Source organism: Daktulosphaira vitifoliae, unplaced genomic scaffold, assembly GCF_025091365.1.
Source record: "Daktulosphaira vitifoliae isolate Bord-2020 unplaced genomic scaffold, ASM2509136v1 Scaffold_4, whole genome shotgun sequence".
Classification (NCBI taxonomy): Eukaryota; Metazoa; Arthropoda; class Insecta; order Hemiptera; family Phylloxeridae; genus Daktulosphaira; species Daktulosphaira vitifoliae.
The window spans coordinates 2,032,316-2,049,933 of NW_026099575.1; the positions used below are offsets into that span (position 1 = coordinate 2,032,316).

Below are 17,618 nucleotides of genomic sequence, written 5' to 3' on the forward strand. Positions count from 1 at the left end.
ATGAAGGTTTTAAAAAGTCTAGCATTCTTAATGGAGTATACTCATCATATGTACAAGAATATAATAAGTATTTGAGTCCTCTTTCCGTTCTTATATGTACTATGCTATTCAAAATTGGACGATTAATTTGTTTTTTTAGTTTATAAATAGAGCATTCTGACTTCCAATCAAAAAAATCTTTGCCATCTAATACTTTAACATCCACATGGTCCACATGTCTGCTATCATATCATGTCACATATCATTTATACTGCACCCAATTAAACACACTGTGCCGGAACACTGTTGGTTTTTTTTAAATAGCGATTAGTTGAAATAGTAGCAATGGGGTTACTTTAATTTTTTCTTAATTAATTTAAACAATAGAAGTTATTGAAGATACAGTTATAATTTTATTTGACCTTTTAAGATTTATATCATGAAAGTTATTATCCACCACATTGAGTTTACTAAACAAGACCAATTTTAGACACTTTATGACAATTAATTTTATCATGACCAGAAATTCTGGCTGGGTTGACAAAAGAGAACATGAGGTAGGTGAAATGAGGAGATCAGTGACAATAGGCGAGAGTGTGAATGGGGAGGTAGAAAGTTTTAAGTATTTAGGATCAGTTGTGCAAAAGAGCGGTGGTATTGAAGAGGATGTAAAACACAGAATTAAGTGCGGGTGGTTGAAGTGGAAAGAAACGTCTGGCGTGTCTTATGCGATAAAAGAATTCCAATGAGTCTGAAAGGTAAATTCTACAGGACTGCAGTGAGGCTAGCTATGATGTATGGTTCAGAGTGTTGGGCGGTTGGTAAGACAGTAGAGCAGAGAATGAGTGTAGCAGAGATGAAAATGCTTAGTTGGATGAGTGGAATGACTAGAAAAGATAGAATAAGGAACGAGCATATAAGAGGGAGTATAGGTGTAGCGTCAATCATGGATAAGATGAGAGAAAATAGACTTAGATGATTTAGTCATGTTATGAGGAGAGAAGAATCGGCAGCTGTAAGAACAGTTATAGAAATGAATGTTGAAGAAAGAAGAGGTAGAGGAAGATCAAAAAAAGAGATTGAGGGATGTTATTGAATGCGATATGAGGACAGCTGATGTGAGCGTAGAGGATGTGGAAGATCGTGTCAAGTGGAAATTTAGGGTGAGGATGGCCGACCCCAAGTAGTTGGGATTAAGGCAAAGAAAAAGAAAAGGATTAGCAGAAATTCCGGTGGCAAATGACATAATTGTTGTTTGGGAATGTACAATTTAGCGTTTAGTTCGGTTTAAATAATATAGCGTCAAATCAATTACCTACTCTATCGGTTGTATCTTAATATACACTACACTTTAATGATACTATAAATAAATAAACTCGCATATGCATTTATAACATTGTGTCTAATGTAAGTATAACATGATAAAAAGTAACCGTAAAATGAAAAAAATTGGAAAATAGATATTAGTACTCAAATTAAACGTAATGTAACTCGAAAAGTATTTGTTTAAATGAAAAAATATAAGATACCTTTTTTGTTTAAAATTGTCTTTTAAACAACCTTTGTAGGAAATTTTTTTTTGTAAGTTAAATATTTTTTGAAATATTAAAAAAGCTCATATTTTTTAACTTTTGCGAGGCTGTAAAAAAAAAAAAGCTCAAGTCCAATCAATGAGGACTTTTAGTATGTCATTATACATATTTTAATTCAATTTAATAAAAAAAAAAATTTGGTTGTGAATTTTTTCTGCCATTTGCCAAAATTACTCCTTCGTTGACTGGCCTATATAGGAATTAGTGACAAAGGAAAGACTATTGATTTAATTCACGGGTAAATCAAGAATACAATTTTTACGTGGTAAAAGGAGTTTTATCACGAACGATATTGAATATGAGGTGACTCTAGGGATAGATTTCTTAGCGTTTGAATAGGAGGATAAGACGCTTAATGCAACCTCCTTAGAACTAAAAATTATTTTTAGTGGTCGAGAAGAATTGGTAGAAACTTTAGTCAAGCGGATCAATTTGAAAGCTGGTGGTAATAAGACCGAGAAGGGCTCTAGTGCAGACTTCAAATGATTAATGTCATCGATAACTCGAGCTGATATAACTGAGGAAGTAGATTCAGGAACACCGTGAGCAATAAGATTGAAGCAACAGCGTTCACGATCGGATAGTTCCTGAATGATTTTTGGCACGAAAGTAACATGGTCAATTTGAGGAGAGAGTTCTAAATGTTTAACTTTATCCTTAAGACCCGAAATTTCTTCATGTAGAGAATTATTTTCAGCTTAAAGTTCAGTTATTTGCGCTGATAGAAAAGATAATTTTGCAATAAGGTCATTTAATTGAGTAGTATAGGTATCTGCATAATTATTATAATTTTTTTCCCTTAAAACACATAATGTGCCTAGCATAATTAGAACTCCACCCAAAATCACTGAACTAAAATGAGAACCTTCATTGGAACCTACCAAATTAGCGATGAAGTCTATATATGAGACTTAAAATGCAAATAAATAAAAAATAGAAATAAAAACTTTATTACTCAAATAAAGATAAATATACATAATTAAATATATACAAAAACTAATAAGTTTTCTACGTAATATGGCACATTTTTTTGTTAAAATTCAATTTTTTTTTCATTTTATCTTAGCTTTCAATGATAATAATTATTAAAACATATACAAATTGGTATATAAAAAAAATCTAAAATTTATAAGTAAAAAAATCTTATTCAATGATCACAAGAAGTAAACATATAGGACTAGTTATAAAATTATTACAATCTTTTTTACAAAGTAATACTAATTTTATTATTAGAATGCAATTTGTTTTGTATCTTAGATATTATATAATGTTTTGAATTATTTTATGTGATTCAACAACTTAAGTAATAACATACTTAGACTAATGACCTATGGTTAATAATATAAATAAAACATTAGAAAATAAGTAGTCATTTAAAAATCATTTTATAAATTTAAAATTAATTTGAATAAATTTGTTCATTGCTACTTGAAGTAATAAAAGGTTTAAAATTTTAATTTTGAAATTAATCATTCAATTTAGATATTGTATTATTGACAATAAATATTTTTACTAAAATTTAATTAATTTCAAAATTATTTATTATAAAATATCTTAGAAAAATATAAAAAAAACGTGTTTACACATAAAATGATAAAAAACATAGTATGATATAATAGTAACAAATGAAAAAATAATATGAGTCAGGGGTAGACATAGAAGCCAACATCTCAGGACACAATAATTGTGGTGGGTTAGCTCATTCCAAAAATATTTATAATGCTCCAATAAAATTTACAAACCTAAATACGTTAATCATAGTGACTCAGGTTAGAATTACAATAGAGGCCAATTGGCTTCTGATGAGAGTATATAAATTTACATTTAAATAGATATCATAACCATCAAAGTAATTTTTAATTCCATCAAAAGAGAAAACATTTTATTAATTTAAGAGCTTATTACATAGATTATTAAAAAATTAATTAATATAAACATTTTTTTAAAATTAAGTTATATAAAGTTTTATTAATTTCTTGTTTTCAATTAAATTATTTAATGCCATATGTTAATTAAAAATGAGCAATTATAAATTTTACACATAATTAATATGCCTAATATTTTTTAAATTTCAAATGTAGTACAATTTAAATAAGATTTTAGTAAATTAACTGTCCACAGTTTTTTTTTTTTTACATAATATAAATATTTATTTTTGCATTTTAAATAAAATAATATCATTCATTGATGATTGGTAGGTAACATTATTAATTTATTTTTTTAGATATATATGTTTATTTTATCATATAAAAATTTTTCTGATAATTTTAAAACTAATAATTAAAAAAAAAAGTTTTTAATAGTTTAAAATAAGTTGAAATTAGATTATTTTATGTGTGACAAGTAAAAATATTGTCTAAGTTATAGTTATATTAACCAATATTGATTTTTTTATATGATAGTGTCGTTTTGTTAATGTGATACAGACTTTCTAGTTTCATTATTAACAAATAAGTTTAAAAAGAACAGTTATTACCTTCTTAATGTTTTTTTTGTCTATTTAAATTATAGTATTTAAAATACATATAATTGAATATTATAGCATATAAGTTGTTGGATTATCATGAAAACAAACTTTTTTTTTTTAAATAGGAACTTGTAGAATCAATTTTAATAAAAAACAAACAATAAATAACAAAACGATCATTAAATAGTCGGCCAAGTATTTTATAAAGCTTAATGAATTACTGATGTATGTTTTATGATATTAAATTTTTTTAATCCTTAAGTCGTTATGAGATTTCTCACTAAATATATTTTAAATTTATGATTCATCATGGCTAGTTTCATGAGAAATGTTTGATTTGGTTAAATCAGAACTTTGAAGAAGTCCTTTACTTTCTTCATTTCCAATTACAGATGTACTACTGCATCCATTATAAACTGAATCATAAACTGGATTGCCAAAGTTTCCACTAGGCTATAATTTTTTTTTTTTAATATTAATTAAAATTAAAGAAATAAAAGAAAAGTACATTTACTTTTTCTTGAAGAGGAAAAGCACGATCTAAATGTAAGTCTTCTTCATCTATGTCATCTTGTATGTACATTGGATTGTTCACTTCAATATTTTCTTGCATACGCACATGCAAGAATGAACGTCTATTGAAATAATATTTAAGAATTAATAGTTTATTGAATATTTAATTATTAATAAAAATTACCGTCGTCTCAGTTTTGTGAAATAGTATGTAATCGAAGTTACTAAAATTAATATTATAATGATAAAGAATATTATCCAAAGGGCATTAAAGCTCTGTTTATTTTTATATTCTGGTAGTGTGTGTTCAACAAATAATTGTTTTTGACATCTCTCTCCAGAAAAATTTTTGCGACAACTATTAAATATGTATGATTAATAACTTAAACCATAATAAATTAAATAAAATCTATTTACTTGCACAAAAGATTTCCAGAAGATTCTTGAGGTTCAACACATATGCCTCCATTTAGACAATAGTTTGAACAAGTAAAACGATCAGTACATCGTTGACCAGTCCATCCTACAGTGCACATACAATTTGCTTGATCTGCTTCAATAAAACATGAACCTCCATTGAAACAAAAACCTAAGCATGTGCTTGAATCTACTATTATACTACTACAATCAGAAGAGCCCCATGGACTAACACATCTATGACAGAAAAAAAGGTTTAAGTGTAATAAACCATTTTATAGAAGATTGTACAAATATGTAATCTATTTGTAAAAAAAAAAAAGGTTTTATCACAGAAAAGGAAATATACTGACAGTGTAGGTAAAAGACATAGGCTTATTTTGATAAATTATTTTTATTACAAATTTGTATAGAAATTTATATAACACAATGAACAAAAAAAGAAAAATATAATAAAAATAAAGGTTTATTTTCTCTTTTGAAAAATTAATATAAATTACTTGTGTTTTTATTTTTTATTTTACAAGTTATTGAATACATCAAATTAACAAACTCATTTGATTTATTCACATTAAAAAATACTAGATTTAAAAATAAGTTTTGTTTCATAAATTGATATTCATTTTTATGTCAAAAAATTTATAATTATATTTTTTAGACAACCATTAATTAAGTACTTAAAACAAAAGTAATGATGAAACTTATTAAAATTTAATAGAAAATAAAGAGAGATTATTAACACAGAGTAATGAAAATTTGGCAAGACACTTATTTTCTCAGAAAATGTTGAGAATTTTAAAAGTTTTGTAAAGAAAAAAAAATAACAGGTCAAAAAAACTACAATAATCTGTAATCATGCTTTTTTTTGTCACTTCAATGATAAAAATTCCTACTAATAATTTTCTTAAATAGGAATCCTTATTTTTAACTTTACATGATGGGAATAAAAAACCCAGCACAGGGGGGTCGCGGCACAGTGGTGACATGGCATAGTTGGATCAAGTATAATGATATCTGACAGTGATTAAAATCACTATCATAAGAAACGCTTCGATGCAAATCTTTAGATAGTGTTTAATTTTAAAAAATTGGTGGACTATTCCAAAAGCTTCATAAACTGCTAGTTCCTTATTAATATCCTGATTAAGATAAAGTATGTTAAATGAAAAAGGGATTATTAAAAAATAGTATTTCCCATAAAAAAATTATATTGATCAATACACTTTTCAATAAGTTATAGCATTATAAAGTTAAAAATGTAAAAAATAAAATCGATAATTTTCACACAATAATAGCATTTGGTAGCCATTTTCACCGTGAAGACAAAATAAAGTCCGAAATTTTTTTTTTACATAATAAAGTAGATTACATTAGCTTTAATTTAATATATATATAAAAGTGTCAGACTTTAAGGAACACTTTCAAAATTTAAGTTGAAAAAGTCAATTTTTTGTGAAAAATTTGTCATTTTGAATCCCCCCTTGTGGGCAGGTTAAGGGTTAAATTTATGAAAAAAATATACCAAATGAAGGATAATGATATTATGCATCTATATAAAAAAAATTATATTGATCCATACATCATTCAAAAAGTTTTAGCATTATAAAGTTAAAAATATAAAAAATAATTTTTTTACAAAAATCGTATTTTTTTTATTAAGTTTAATGTCTGTTTTTACCATGAAGATAAAATAAAGTCCGAAATTTTTTTTTACCATTATAAAGTATATTACATTAGCTTTAATTTAAGATATATATAAAAGTGTCAGACCTTCCGGAACACTTTCAAAAGTTAAATTAAAAAAGTTAATTTTTTATAAAAAAAAGTTGTCATTTTAAAACCCCCCCTGTGGGCAGGTTAAGTGTCAGATTTATAAAAAAAATATACCAAATGAAAGGTAATGATATTATGCATCTATATAAAAAAGAATTATATTGATATGTTCATTTTTGAAAAAGTTATGGCACTTTTAAGTAAAAAAAATTGAAAAAATTTAGAAAATTAGCGATTTTTAAATTCGTAATTTTTTTGGAGGTTTCCCCCATTTACGGGGAACGAGGGAATTTTTTTCAATTTTTGAGGGTAATGTCTTCGACTAGATACGATTTGTGATATTTTGACGTATCATTGAAAGAAATTGGTTCGGTGAGAGCTGAGAAAAAGTGGTAACAGACAAAAAAAAAAACACATCTTAGTAAAACCAATACCTTCTCAGCTTCGCATCGAATTACAGACAACTTTGTTTTTATAATTTTTTTTATCCAATTAACTATTTGCTTTTTACATTTGTTTAAAGATTTGGATATAAAGTAAAAATTCTTTATTGATTTGGTTTTATAATACTGATGGCAGTGCATCTGGTATTATTTCTGCCACCACGATGACAATAATCTGTTTTAATAGCCTTAAAATTTATTTTTATGGTTGTTATTAAGAAAAAATTCCCACACTGGTCTATTGTCAAAGAATATTTTAAATTGGTTTATGCGGTAGTAAAGAAAAATAATGACTTTTGTAATTAAATCAGTACAATGACAATGGAAATTTAGTTTTCATTAGATTGGATATTGTAGGTGAAAAAACATATTTGTGTTCTATCCAGGTTTGGCGTTAATTGTTTTCTCATATAATATGTTGTTAATTCTTGAAGAATTTTTGTAAGTTTCCTGTGATGCTATGGCCAAGTTGCCTATATATAATCAAAGAAGTGCAGTAATCACAAAAGTTATGGGTGAGTCTTGTTAGGTAAGAACATGAAATAAACCGTTAGAATTGGGATATTGTTATCCAATTTTTAGGGCTGGTAGGCATGTAGATAGTTAATAATTTCTTCTACTCTTTTTATCAAATTAGAGAGACTTATCAACAGGGTAGTATACCAAAAACTGATGTTAACATTTGGGAACACATGGAAATAGGGCATCATTGAGTATTTAGGCTACCACAATATTGAACTTTGCTGTGGTAGATTTCTCTCATCTTCTTGTGGTAATAGTATGGATATACCATAAAATGGGATAATCTTGTGAAAATCAGGGACCCAATCAAGGAAAATCTGTAAGAATAATAGTAAAAAATGTGATGCCCCATAGAAGATTGTTAAATAAAAATCCTTAATGTTATAAATAAGGCATCAAATCATACAATCAGTGAGTCACTTAATGATGAATCATAGATTAGTAAAAAGACAAAAGGGATGTCAATAAGCAGAATTTAGGAGAAATAACACTGATAGGTATTATTACTGACTAAACTGGAATTATCTTGTAAAAGCAGAAATTTAATTAAAAAAAGCTTGTGAAAACAGTGAAGCTCCATGGAACTAATTATAATATACTTTGACAAAAAACCTATTAATATCATAATATTCTATATGAAACGTGCATAATGGACTATAATGTTTTGTATATGTAGTGACTATGCCCACCCTTTTAATAATTTTAACTAACTAATTATACATATATTTGTGACTATTTTCTAAAAGCTAATATTTATTTTAGCAATATTCTAAGAAAAAAAATAAATCTTAATTTTAATGGCATCTTTTGAAAATCAACTTTTTTCAAGTGTAAAAATATACCTTACCAAAAAAAATAGGCATATCATTTTTTTGGTAGATAATAGATAACATTCATTTTACACAAATCAAAATACACATATATGAGTTGTTGAATACAAGCCATTGATATAAAATAAATTATTAATATAAAATAATAATTAAATTATTTATATAAAATAAATTGTTGATAATAGTATGGCCTAATTAAAATTAGGATAATGAAAACAAAACTAATTTCTTAAAAAAATAAATACTTATTTTTGAGTATTTTACAAATCTGCAGAATAATTTACTTACCTGCATGTAGCTAGACTATTTTCAACAACACAAACTCCACCATTTTTACACTTTTCTGGATGACAAATATTTGATGTTACATCAGATTGATGTTGACACATAGGGTATTTACGAGTAGGACAATAAATTTGACATAAATCGTCATTGTCATTACATTTACAATCACATATATTGATTCGACAATTAGGATCTTTGAATTGAGGTGGACACAGACAAGCAGTATGATTATCTTTCAAATAACAGGACCCTATAAATATGTATGAAAAAATATAATCTTTATTAAATTTTCAATATATTTTTTTTACAGAATAAATCTTGAAATTTAGTCCAAAATAATTATCAATAATAATTTTAATTATAAATTTAATAATAATATTTTCAGATCTAAGAAAACTTAGTCAATATCTTATGATGGTAAAATGTTTTTATTCTAAGTTAGAGGAATTTAAGTTTTGATATATTTATTTCACATCACAAATAGGATATATTTCTTACTTAGGATGTAAAAAAAAAAAAAAAAACTAGCATAGTCTGGTCGTAGCATAGAGGAGACACTGCAAAGTTGAAACCTAGATATATAGATGATATCTAACAACATCATTATCATAAAGAATACTTTAATAAAAGTCTGTTTAATTTCATAATTTGTATAGTTTTTATTAATAATATTTATGATTTAAAATTACACTCGAATATTAAATGATAGTTAAGTTATTTGTTTAATTGAAAATAACGCTTTTTTTGCTTTAATGTCTGATATCACATAGAAGATCAAATTTTTTTTAAATATTGTAGTACAAAAGTTTTAATTTAATATAGGTTAGATTTTGTTAGACCATCTAGAATTTTTTCAATAACTGAAATACCAAAGGAAATCTTATTGTTTCTAGTATGATCTATTATAATCTCATTTGGAAGTTTAAAAAAGAAAATGTAAACATTTTTTTTTACTGTAGCCTATTGTTTGTAACAATTAACCAATTTCCTTTTTAAACTTCTTGTATAATGAAGTAGAAGCTATAATACTCGAGAACTAAAACAAATATTTATTTGTATAGCAAGAGATTATAAGTAAAAAGTAATAGTTTACCTCCATTCAAACATGTATTTTCTATACATTTAATAAGATCACAGCGTGTTCCTGTGTAACCTTCATGACATGTACAATGAGGTCCATCAATATTTAACATACATGTTCCCTATAAATATAAAATATTTTATTATTAGATATTTTGAATTGAAGTTTAATATAAGATTAACCTGTACGCAATAATTATCACAATCTGTTTCAGTACATGATATTCCTTTATATCCATGGGTACACTTACATTCCCCAAGTCCAGAATCAGATTTTATACAAACTCCACCATTTTTGCAATCAATATTAACACATTTTTCACAATTTTTACCTTAAAAACACAAAGTTTATGCTACAATTATTATACTTCTATCATATTTTATCTTTTACCCTTTTCTATTTTTTATTTCAAAAGTTAAAATAATGAAAATATAATAAAAATAATTTTATTAGCGTTATTTTAATAAAATAATTTCAATAAAGATAGAATAAGAATAAAAAGGAACAAAAATATATCAAGAAGACAGTTTTTTACTTATGCTACTTTTTGCCCATCTCTGAGAAGAATATACTTTAAAATTAGTGTCTCGCAAGATTTAACGTTAAAATATTAATGTTCGATTATATTTCATATAATTAAATCACTATACATATAAATTTTATAATGAAATTTCTGATGAACAACTGTAAGTACATTAAACAATTTTTTGCAATTTACTATCAAATAGAAACTTACCAGTAAATCCTGGGAGACAATCACAAGCATTATCTATACAATTGCCACCATTTAAGCAATCACCCGAGCAACCATTTTGTGATATAGGTATGTCACATCTATCTCCAGACCATTTAGAAGAACATTTACACTAAAATAAATACGAGTATAATAATATTAGCTTTTAAAATGTAGTTAACAAATTTAAATTTTATAAAAAATTACTTTGGTTAATGTGTTATTTTCTGAAGTTAATCCTGTTTCTACATAACATATTCCTTCATTTAAACAGAATTCATGACAAGCATATACATCACATGTATTTCCTGTAAAGAATGGATCACATTTGCAATAACCCAGAGATGATGTTCCATTAGAAATGCACACCCCCATTAAGCATGGAGGTTCACACATAATCGATGCTGTTTGTTTAGCTACACATTTTATATCCTGAGAAAAAATTCAGAAATATTATTGGTAGTAAATAAAATTTTCTTAAAAATTAACTTACATTTATAGTAGATACTTCCATTTGATCATCAGCACACATACATGTACGATTTTTTGGATTAAGACTTAAAGTACACAATGCCGTTGGATGACATGGATTAATAGTACAAAAATTTATAACTGTAAAGTTTTTTTTTTAGTAAAAATTAGGTACTTTGTATTATATTTTATGCAGCTTACTGTTTTTGGGATATTTATTTTCTTGCATTATAGCTAAATCAGTTGCTCTAAAAATATTTTTAGCCAAGGTTGTTATATTTTTGTCTCCAAATTTATCAATTCGTATAATTGTGGTTAAGAGAGTTACATAGATAAAATCTTCAAATAATTCAATATTTGTTGGATGTTTACCTGTGTCAACAATAAACATAACTACCAAGAATATTCTTACAATATAAAACTTGTAATATTAAAAAAAAAATTTATATTTAAAATAGAGAGTGATAGATTAAGGATAAGACACTCTTTTCTTAGGAACTATTGAATATTTTAAATTATTTTGAAGGGAAATGAAATTTCTACAATAATATGTAATCAAATTATTTTTAATTCAATCAAAATTATCCAATTAAAACAACTAAGTCAAACTTGACTTGGTGGAAAGAATAACAGATCCTAAATATATTGGTTTTTATATAGATTTTTGTTAGGTATTTAAATTATATCTTCTGATTTATATAAACTTAATAAGAAAACTATGATGTTACATATAGCTTATAAATGGACTATAATTGGAGATCACTATTTTAAGTTTTTTTATTTTTAATAGAAAAATTAGTGAACATTTATTTTAGTTGGATTGGTAAATACAAGGATATAAGTTCATTAAATTACATTATCATTTTTTTCACTAGGGATTGTTTTTAACACAAAAATAAAAGCATTTTATTATATTAAAATGCAGAATTTTGAAATTTTAAAAATCATTACTTTTGGAAATAAAAAATATATTTATATGATTGAGCAATTAGTTAAAACTGCAAATAAAAGGAATAAATTTAAAATTAAGATACAATTTATCATTTTTTATGAAAAATAAATTTTTAAAAAAACTATTTAAAACAGAAGTTCAATAAAATGTTACCTTTAGAAAACTTATGTATAATTTTACGGCCTTTTCCATCTAATGAAATTGATTCTATAATATAGGGTTTTGTATCTAACCAATATAAACGACGAGCAGCATAATCTATTGTCAAACCAGCTGGACTTCTAATAGAATCACTAACAAATACTCGTCTGTTATGACCATCCATTGAACATATTTCAATATGAGGTTTGCGTCCAAGATCAGACCAAAACATTGACCTAAAAGAACCAAAAAAAAAGTAAAACAAAAACGCTTAAATTTTAATCTATATTAAAAATATTAAAAAAAAATACATTAGAATTAAGAAATAATAAAAAAAATTATATTAATAATGTAATACTTGTAAAAAAATGGATCAATGTTTTATATAATAAAATACAATTTGTCAATTTATAAAAAAAATCATGAATAACCAAAAACTTTTTTATTTATTTTAACTGTATTCTTTTTTATCATCTACTATTATTGCAAACTATTGAATCTAAGGCCAATTTCTTTATATAACTGTTAATTGCTCGATTCTAATGGAGATCATATGCATGATCTAGGATTTATTTTGAGTCTTTTTGTCCTTCTCGGCATATACAAAATATATGTTGCAAATCTAATAAAATTTTAGGGTTTATTCATAGCATTTCTAAAGAGTTCCTTTTATTAAGGCCCATTAAATTGTTATACTTTAGACTTGTATGCACAATATTAAAGTATAGTTTTGTGTTTTGAGAACCATCCTCTGCAATCGTCAGCTTAATGATTAAAGTACAGAGAATATTTTACTAACTGGCATACTCCTCTAGCGTTATTCACTGTTTTCCACGTGATTATTCATTTTTCAAATAATACTTCAATTAGATAATCTTTCTAATTGTAGATTATCTTATAATAAATCCTTCTTTAAAAAATATTTTAAATAATAATATAGATTGTCCTGGCTTACTTTTCGAAAATAATTTTAATGCCATATTTCTTGATTGATTACTAGCTACATTTTAAATTCACCAGTAAACTGTCTTTTGCATATGGTTAATACTACTGACTCAAAAAAAAAAAAAAAAAAAGTTCTTTAAGTTTTAACTGTTAAATTGTTAATTTAAAAATTNTTTGCATATGGTTAATACTACTGACTCAAAAAAAAAAAAAAAAAAAGTTCTCTTCGTTTTAAATTAAAAACTATTTTGTATCTTAAAGTATAAGATTTGTTCATTAATAAAATAATTTAATTAAGGCAGTTGATAATTATTTTATAATTGTTCATAATGTAATTGGGCTTTACCTCATAACTATATTAATAAAAAAATAAAAGTTATAATTTATTGTCAAACACTTATGGATCAGGTTCGAATTGAATTTTGTTGTTAAGCGTCTAGTGAAAAATGACGGTTTGGCTGAGTCTGTACCTGATGGATGATATTAAAATTTGTTCACTAAAAACAGTCGATATTTGATATCGATGTTAATATTTTGATATTTTGAATCGATGTATAATTATACTGATATTTTGATGTTAACCTTTTTTAAATTTTTTTTATGTACAAAGAGAATGTAACTAGCTTCAATTGGAAAAAATACCACAACCTAAAAATTTAATTTTAACACTAAGAATACATCAACAAAAAATTATTTGTATTGTATATCGAACGTTCATTTAAGTAGTTAACATCAACCACTAACTGCTAATAATCCCATTCAATTTGTATTCAAAACATCCAATATATCTAACTTGTCTTGCAGTAAGAAATAATTATTTATTATTTTAATTTTTTTTAATTAAATTTATACAAATATCGATTTTTCTCCAATATATTAATGTTTATACATTTACATCTAGTTTTTTGGCATTGATTTTTTCAAGTTTCCGATATTGCTAGTATCGACGATTTGAAAATTAAAAATCGATACATTAATATTGCGAAAAAAAAAATGATATCCCTACTCATGGGGTACACTGTTTAGAGTTCGTGACTCGGGCACGGGCGGCTTCATTTGCTGAGCGAGGATCAGTTTAGTAATTGGAATCGTCATTTCTCTTTAGGGCGACTGACTAAACCTCTTGTCCCGGAGGTTAAACGGTTAAAAGCCTTATCTTTTAAGAGAAGCTACAAAACCTGTTACATATTATCTATTGATTAGTGATGTACGGTTTTTATTCTGTTAGAGATGTATTTGGCTTTTTTTGTTAAAAACAAGTAAAATAAAAGGATTGCGTGGTCCATAAGATTGATCATAAGTGACAAGGTGTTTACATAATCGAAGGGAGAATTAGTTGTGTATTCAACAGTTGGATTAGATTTTATATGATTTGATGGAATTGAGGCCTATACGGCATATTTATATATGTGTTGTATATTATGTAGGACATAATCAAATTTTGTGATATGGCTTAAAGACAAACAGGGGTCAACTGCTTGAGAAAAGAGCCCTTGTGTCAACAGATGTAGTTCAAATCGTTAGGTGGTAGATGTTTAATGAAACCAAATTATCACTGATGTTAGTGCTGTTTTCGTAAAATGTATAAATTTCTAGTCTGGTAAAGAATCTAGTCTGTTTTTTTTTAATATTCCATTTTGTTTTTCGTTTTTTTTTTTGTGATGTATGTGTTTTTATAAGATATAGTTATTTTTACTGGCTAGTGGTCACTACAAATAGACAGCCTACTACATTCAATAGTAGTTTTCAACTGTATGCTATGTAGTAATGATGTAGAAGATATTGTTAAGTCAATGCATGAATCTGTATCGGAAGTTGAGATGAAATGGATAGTATCCATTATTGATTAGTGAAATATTATTTAATGATTGATTTGTTAATTTGCCTCTAATATCTAATATTGCTACTTTCCCATTTCAACGACCACAATAATAGCCGTTGAAGTCTCCTATTAGAATATTAAGGGATGGTAGTTTGTTTAGTATGTTTCTAATGTCTTTTTAAGATGTGTTAGTTTATCAAATATAAATTGCATAGTGTTAACTTTCTTGAAGTTTTATAATTGTAGCTATAACTTTTAATTGCGAATCTATGTACATTACTTCTGAAAAGTATGCCGAGTGCACGTAAGACTCCACAGCTGGCTTTAGTAAAGTTGGTTCGGTGATTTATATATTTTTTATAGCCTTTTATTTTGTCTGTTAACTTATGAAAGAACCTGGTGAACTATTGTCGCTGGTTGTGTTTTTTTTTTTTTTTTTGTGATGTTTATTACCTGTGGATTTTTTCATATGTGAAAGTTTTCAATAGCTATAGAACAAAATCGTGATAAAATAACTGGCTATAGTTAACACGTATGTAACATTGAACCGGTGAACTATAGATTATCTTCATCCCCATTAGGGCAAGGTGTGTGTACTATAAAAGTTAATCCATCCGGGGATTAACAACTGAATATCAGCGATAGGGCGGCGACTGAATAATCTGCATCATGCCACGCCATGGTACTATTGATAGTTATCGATATTTTTATTTACTTACGTGTGCATGGGTATATATAAAAAAATTATTTTTAAATATCGGTTTATTCACCGTGTAATTCATAGATTAAGAAAATAATATTGTAATTAAAAAACCCATATTTATTGTCTGTTTTCAATTTTAACAAAATTAAACTAATTAGCATAATTAAAAATGTTTATTTTATTTAGTAATTTTTGTGTGATGAGATCATCATAACAAGTAGCTTTCTTGAAAGTATATAACAAGATATTTAAATATATATATATATATATTTTTTAAACTATTGAGGACAATTAATAGTAGCAACCGGCAAATCAGAAAAAATCGTTAGTCTCAGAAATTGATATTTGCTCACCACTATGGAGAACAAAGTTAAAGCGAAAGTGGTGTAAGTTAATTTTTGAATAAAATTATTATTATTTTATTTAAATGTTTTCAAATTTAGAATTTCTTTGATATTAACAACAGAAATAAAATTTGAATAGCTTATTTTATATACTTTATGTAAATTGAAAAAAAAAATTGTCTCGACGATCTATCTTCTACGCGCAAATGGCTACCGTATTCAAAAATTTGCTATTTTTGTGTTAAAATCCTGGGTTTTGTATTTTATTTTATTTTAAAATATCTTATTAGGAGAATATATTGACTTTCGTGAATATTATATAATTTAATTGACATAGAATGAAGTTCATAAGACATAAGAAATTAAACTTAATTAAAATTTTTTGCTTTTTTAAAGTCGAAAAAGTAACTTTTAAATTTGACTTAGCTTAAATTCCTAATTTTATCATGCGACGAACAGTTGCCGATTCGGTAACACTTGTGTCTTTCATGCTAAGGGTAAGAGGTTCGAATCCGCCTGTGGCGAATAAAAATTTGCATTTTTTTTTTTTAAGTTAGAAAAAAATGTTCAAATTATTTGATTTTTATCTCATTAAGAATCAACAACTTCAATAAATATCAAGGATCCAATCACTATAGTCTCCCCTCGTGAGAAGAAATTTTTTATTCATGTTAATATTATTTGATTATGTATTTTTTTTGAGGCCGCGATTTATTTTTCCAACCCACAATAGTTAATTGAGTGTTGGAAAACTAAAGTAAGTTATACTTTTTTCAACGATACGTCAAATTATTACAATTCGTATTTAGTTGAAGATATTATCCTCAAAAATTGAAAAAAAATCCCTTGATCAAATAACAAGTAGCTTAAGCCACTTTAACCATAAAAACAATTAAAATTATTCATTTCTAATATTTTTAAAGAATTTATTATCGAATTAGATTTGATATAATATAATTGTACTTTGCAATTTATTAATTTTTTTACTCTATTTGCGTGTGCTACTACCAGTCTATAACATTCTAAATTTGTTCGTAACATGTTGCTATATAAATCATAAATTTAAAAAATATCTTTATAAAATTAAAACCTTCTCAGCTTTGCATAGAAGCTAAAAATGATTAAATTATTTTATCTTTTAAGTAATTCAGTAAAATTTGATAAAAAAAATCTCTCCGTATAGCTATATCATTTCATTTTCAAAATTGAAATTTTTACTAGTATTTATGAAATTAAAATAATTTAAATTACACTCCTGAAAAATTATTAAAATTGAATCACATCATTTTTGCTTTAATTTCTCTATATATCTTTTTTATTTAACATCTAATTACTGATTTATTTATTAAAATTATAAAATTAATTGGCAATAATTATTTAATTAAAATAACATATAATAACTAATAATGTTAAATAAAAATCATAAAGGCGTTTAAAAACAAAATGCAATTTTTGTTTTCAATTTTATTTAAAGTTATAAAAATTAGGGGTGGTGTATTCATCAAATTGATATGTTAAATGAGAGATCAATAATGTATTTCCTCTCAGATAAGAAATAAACGTTTTAAAGCAAAATATTAACAGCTTCAAATTATCTACTTTAAA

The 17,618-nt window shown here is 25.6% G+C and overlaps 1 protein-coding gene and 1 long non-coding RNA gene across 2 annotated transcripts in view; one reads left to right on the top strand and one right to left on the bottom strand.

Annotated features, from left to right (window-relative positions):
* Nucleotides 1–2,498: 2,498 nt before the first annotated feature.
* The window catches only part of LOC126905336 (low-density lipoprotein receptor-related protein 1), a 97,651-nt gene continuing 82,531 nt past the window's right edge, over nucleotides 2,499–17,618 (bottom strand). The window contains exons 58-69 of the mRNA XM_050684938.1: nucleotides 12,212–12,435; nucleotides 11,308–11,478; nucleotides 11,129–11,247; nucleotides 10,843–11,067; nucleotides 10,639–10,768; nucleotides 10,085–10,233; nucleotides 9,915–10,023; nucleotides 8,825–9,071; nucleotides 4,969–5,205; nucleotides 4,736–4,909; nucleotides 4,553–4,673; nucleotides 2,499–4,491 (exon numbers count right to left, since the gene is read on the bottom strand). Coding sequence (XP_050540895.1) covers nucleotides 4,336–4,491; nucleotides 4,553–4,673; nucleotides 4,736–4,909; nucleotides 4,969–5,205; nucleotides 8,825–9,071; nucleotides 9,915–10,023; nucleotides 10,085–10,233; nucleotides 10,639–10,768; nucleotides 10,843–11,067; nucleotides 11,129–11,247; nucleotides 11,308–11,478; nucleotides 12,212–12,435 — 2,062 coding nt within the window. The 3' untranslated portion in view covers nucleotides 2,499–4,335. The remainder of the gene's footprint in view (nucleotides 4,492–4,552; nucleotides 4,674–4,735; nucleotides 4,910–4,968; nucleotides 5,206–8,824; nucleotides 9,072–9,914; nucleotides 10,024–10,084; nucleotides 10,234–10,638; nucleotides 10,769–10,842; nucleotides 11,068–11,128; nucleotides 11,248–11,307; nucleotides 11,479–12,211; nucleotides 12,436–17,618) is intronic.
* LOC126905381 (uncharacterized) overlaps nucleotides 5,958–17,618 on the top strand; it is a 210,863-nt gene continuing 199,202 nt past the window's right edge. Inside the window, exon 1 of the long non-coding RNA XR_007703990.1 lies at nucleotides 5,958–6,459. This is a non-coding gene — a long non-coding RNA (uncharacterized LOC126905381). The remainder of the gene's footprint in view (nucleotides 6,460–17,618) is intronic.